The sequence below is a fragment of the Hordeum vulgare genome, chromosome 3H (assembly GCF_904849725.1).
Source record: "Hordeum vulgare subsp. vulgare chromosome 3H, MorexV3_pseudomolecules_assembly, whole genome shotgun sequence".
Taxonomy (NCBI): Eukaryota; Viridiplantae; Streptophyta; class Magnoliopsida; order Poales; family Poaceae; genus Hordeum; species Hordeum vulgare.
This window is the reverse complement of record NC_058520.1, coordinates 337,361,507-337,365,812: the sequence shown is the minus strand read 5'-3', so window position 1 is coordinate 337,365,812 and position 4,306 is coordinate 337,361,507. Positions and strand designations below refer to the sequence as shown.

General features: G+C 48.1%; 1 protein-coding gene across 1 annotated transcript; it reads right to left on the bottom strand.

Moving 5' to 3' along the window:
• Window positions 1-565: 565 nt before the first annotated feature.
• LOC123439925 lies at window positions 566-1,553 on the bottom strand. Its single transcript, XM_045116539.1, has 2 exons — window positions 1,254-1,553; window positions 566-1,133 (listed from the first exon to the last, which is right to left on the bottom strand). The coding sequence occupies exons 1-2, from the start codon at window positions 1,380-1,382 to the stop codon at window positions 693-695; spliced, it is 570 nt and encodes a 189-aa protein (XP_044972474.1). The 5' UTR covers window positions 1,383-1,553; the 3' UTR covers window positions 566-692.
• Window positions 1,554-4,306: the final 2,753 nt, after the last annotated feature.

The window sequence follows — 4,306 nt, the reverse complement described above, 5'->3', positions numbered from 1 at the left end:
TTCCTTAAAATCCGTTATTTGTTTGCTGAAAATCTATTATTTGTTTGCTAAAACAAATTACACTAGAGAGTGATTAGTTGATTTGAATAAGTTAGAAAGTTAGACTAATATCTAGTATTTGTTTCCTAAAAATCTAATCGTAAAACAAATTATACTAATAAGAGAAATCGGTTGATTTGGATAACTTAGAAAAGTTTAATCTATGATTTATTATACGTTAGGAAAGTCATGATTTATAATAAAGAGTGAAGAAAAAAAATCAACGAAACATGGGGAGGGGATGATGGGAGGAGATGAAAAAAAACATGCGAAAGTGAAAGATGAAAAAGAATCATGCGAAAATTAACCATGGAGGCTAGCCTGTCAACTGAGACATTAGGAGTAAAAATATTCCCAGTATTAACATTTTATGCTGCGGGAAGTACGTGCTTGTTTTTGAAAGTGAAAACCTCAGTTCAAAAGTTACAAAAACATCCGAAAAATTGGTGTGCCCAGCAATTTTTTTATGGGACACTGGTCGTACTAGCAAATCCGAAGTGGGTGAAAATCAAATGGGACGCTGGAATATCTGAAATCTGAATCTGATACGAAGCCCTTGAAGGCACATCATTCACTATTCGTAGTAGCAGTGGTCGACTGGTGGTGTATCCTACTACAAAACAAACATATACTCCATTAACGGAGTGAAGGTGTTAATCGTCCTGCAGTCCATCGAGCACGACAGAGCCGACGAACAGCCCAGCAGAGACGGCCGCGAACAACGTAGCAACGACCGTCTGGACCGTTACGAGCAGGGTGGAGTCGTCCGGCACGAAGACGACCGTGGCTATGGAGGCGACGAGCAGCGGCAGCGACAGCGATGCGAGCACGGCCGGGGACACTGTGGCTGCGCTCTCGACGAGGCTGAGGAGTCCCAGGTCCTCGGCCTTGGAGAGCAGTCCGAGCTTCTCCAGCGAGGAGAGCGTGACGCCGAGCTCCTCCGCCTTGGACAGCAGCCCTGCCTTCTCGACGGTGCTCAGCACCTTGCGCTTCTCCAGCTTCTTGAACACGTCCACCGACGCCTCCTCGCTCCCCTCCGCGAAGATCCCCGCGCCGAACCACTGCTTGGACCACCCATCGTCGTACTTGTTCACCTACAAGACCAAATTTTAAGATACTACTGTAGAATAGATCATGTGGAACTGAACATGGACACGAACTTGAATCTTGGCAAACAAGAGAATTAACAGAGCTAGAGTCACAAGTCCGATTACCTTGTTCTTGGGAGCCATGGCCGTGACCTTGAAGTGCCTTCTCCTTGCGGAGGACGGGAGGCCCCGCTGGGACTGGGGCAGACAGGACGAAGAGCAGCAGCCGGAGATTGCTGCTGATATTGCAGCCATTTCTGCCTCCTCTTCCCCTGCTCCCTTCTTCCTCTAGTGATACGAAACACAGGTTATTTTTTTCACTTGTCTGCTTTCTCGGCTTTTGTTGAACACGAAACTGGAACGTGGCCGCTAGTTAGCAGCGGCTTATCTTTGGGATGGCCCCGAGGGCTACGAGATACAAGCTGAGCCACAAAAAATGTCATGGGGGGAGGGGGATGTGTTACGATGTCAGCGTCGGATCTCCTATCCTCGGTCGTAGAGACACCTCAACCGTAATTCAGGCACCGTTGACCACCACTACCATTTCTTTTTTGACGGCTTGAAAAATAAGCTGCTTGTTTCCAGCTTAAAAAATAAACCATATTTAAAATATGTTAAGACTTTTAAATTAGTTATCCTATAACTAGTTCATAAGCCTTAATAAATATTAGATTCGGTTTATGAGAAAAGACATGAAGGAGGCAACTTATTTTCTAAGTCATTAGACAAAAACTTGTCGTGATGATAGGCCGCATGTTGCTACAGAAATTAGTTGCAATAATGTATTTTAATGAGATTTGGTTATTCATGTTTACATGATGTCTGATTGATAGTATAAAAACTAAAACTAAATTAATGTATATTGAATAATATTGGATGTAAGCTTCAAAGCGAAAGCTCCAGTTATAGGTGGCATAAAAGGGAGCAAGCAAAGGAAGAAGAAGAGCGGGGTACCAAAAAAGGTGCCGGGGGGAAGGAGACTGGGCAACCTAGTGATTCGGGATGAACCTCTCGGTTCAGAAGATATGATACCGGCTATACGTGGATTGAGCTCTCTGAGTTCGTTTGGAACTGCATCTGTATCGTTGGATGGTCATGACTCTGTTCTGGGCAAACGTCAGGTCGATGGGATGCTTGGGTTCGACCTAGTGGCAGATGTTACCAACGCCATGGTGCCCGTCGTTGCTGCTGAGCCGGGTGGAATACAGAAGAAAGGGAAATTGGACAAACATCAATCGGAGGAACAATGCAGCCCTAGGGACAGGGCTCAGGTGGACAGCAAAATGGTGCGTGAGGTGGATATGGAGGCAACCGGCCATGGGGCCGCCGGTGAACTGACGGGGCCATGCGTGGTGCCTCGTCAGGAGCAATGAATTGCCTAACGTGGAACTGTCGGGGCGTTGCCAACAAATCGACAGTTCGTGAACTGGCCGGCCTTGTCCAAAAAGTAAAGGCACGGCTGGTGTTTCTGTGTAAACTAGACAAAAAGCAACAAAAGTACATCGTCTTTGTGGTAGATTGGGTCTGAGGGGTTTTGCTGGAACTGACAGTGAGGGTCTTAGCGGGGGTTTAGCCCTGTTTTGGTGTGAAAAACTATGTGTGGGTGTTAAAGAAGTAAACGAAAGATACATTGATGTGTATATCCGGTCGTCTATGTCGGATCCAGAGTGGAGACTCACATGTGTGTATGGGGAGCCCAGAGTGGAAAACAGACACCGTATGTGGGCCACGATGCAGACTCTGAAAGTGCAATCTGATCTCCCATGGTGTGTTATGGGCGATTTTAATGAAGCAATGTGGTCCTTTGAACATTTGTCAGTGTCACCTCGCGGAGATCAACAAATGCTGGCCTTTAGAGACACATTAGAGGTATGTGGACTTCAGGACTTGGGGTTCTCGGGATTGCCCTTTACATACGATAACAAACAAGAGGGGAGACGGAATGTAAAGGTCCGTCTGGACAGGGTGGTTGCAGACAGTGCTTGGCGTGATATGTTTTTTGATGCGGCGGTATCGCATATGATAAGTGCCTGCTCTAACCACCTACCTGTCATTTTATGCTGCGAAAAAGAGCCTGATAAAACTCGGAGACCATCTCATAAGAAGTATGAGATTGCTTGGGAACGCGAGCCTAGTTTACAAGAGAGAATTGCATCGGGCTGGGCAGAAGCAGGAAGGACGGTGCACCTTGGGGAAGTACGACAAGGGTTGAACCAACTTATGTCCAAGCTACAAGTCTGGAGTAAGGAAAAATTTAGCCATGTCACTCAGGAGCTGGAAAAAAGTAGGTCACGGCTAGAGGTACTCCTTAACATGAATGCAGACAGGAATGAGATTCGGAAGGTAACGGATCATATGAATGAGCTCTTATACAGGGAGGAACTCCTATGGTTGCAGCGGTCTAGGGTGGATTGGTTGAGGGATGTGTAGGGGAACGTTGCATGGGAAACAAAAAATTTCGTACGCGCACGAAGACCTATCATGGTGATGTCCATCTACGAGAGGGGATATTCGATCTACGTACCCTTGTAGATCGCACAGCAGAAGCGTTAAGAAACGCGGTTGATGTAGTGGAACGTCCTCATGTCCCTCGATCCGCCCCGCGAACCGTCCCACGATCTAGTGCCGAACGGACGGCACCTCCGCGTTCAGCACACGTACAACTCGACGATGATCTCGGCCTTCTTGATCCAGCAAGAGAGACGGAGAGGTAGATGAGTTCTCCGGCAGCGTGACGGCGCTCCGGAGGTTGGTGGTCATCTAATCTCAGCAGGGCTCCGCCCGAACTCCGCAGAAACGCAATCTAGAGGTAAAACCGTGGAGGTATGTAGTCGGGCTGCCGTGGCAAAAAGTTGTCTCAAACCAGCCCTAAAACCTCCGTATATATAGGTGGGAGAGGGGGGGCCTTGCCTTGGGGCTCAAGGAGCCCCAAGGGGTTCGGCCGAGCCAAGGGGGGGAGTCCTCCCCTTCCAAACCGAATCCAACTAGGTTTGGAAGGTGGAGTCCTTCCCCTTTTTCCCACCTCCTTTTTTTTTCTTTTCTCTTTGATTTTCTTCCTATAGCGCATAGGGCCTTCTTGGGCTGTCCCACCAGCCCACCAAGGGCTGGTGCACCACCCCCAAGGCCTATGGGCTTCCCCGGTGGGTTGCCCCCCCCCCCCGGTAAACACCCGGAACACA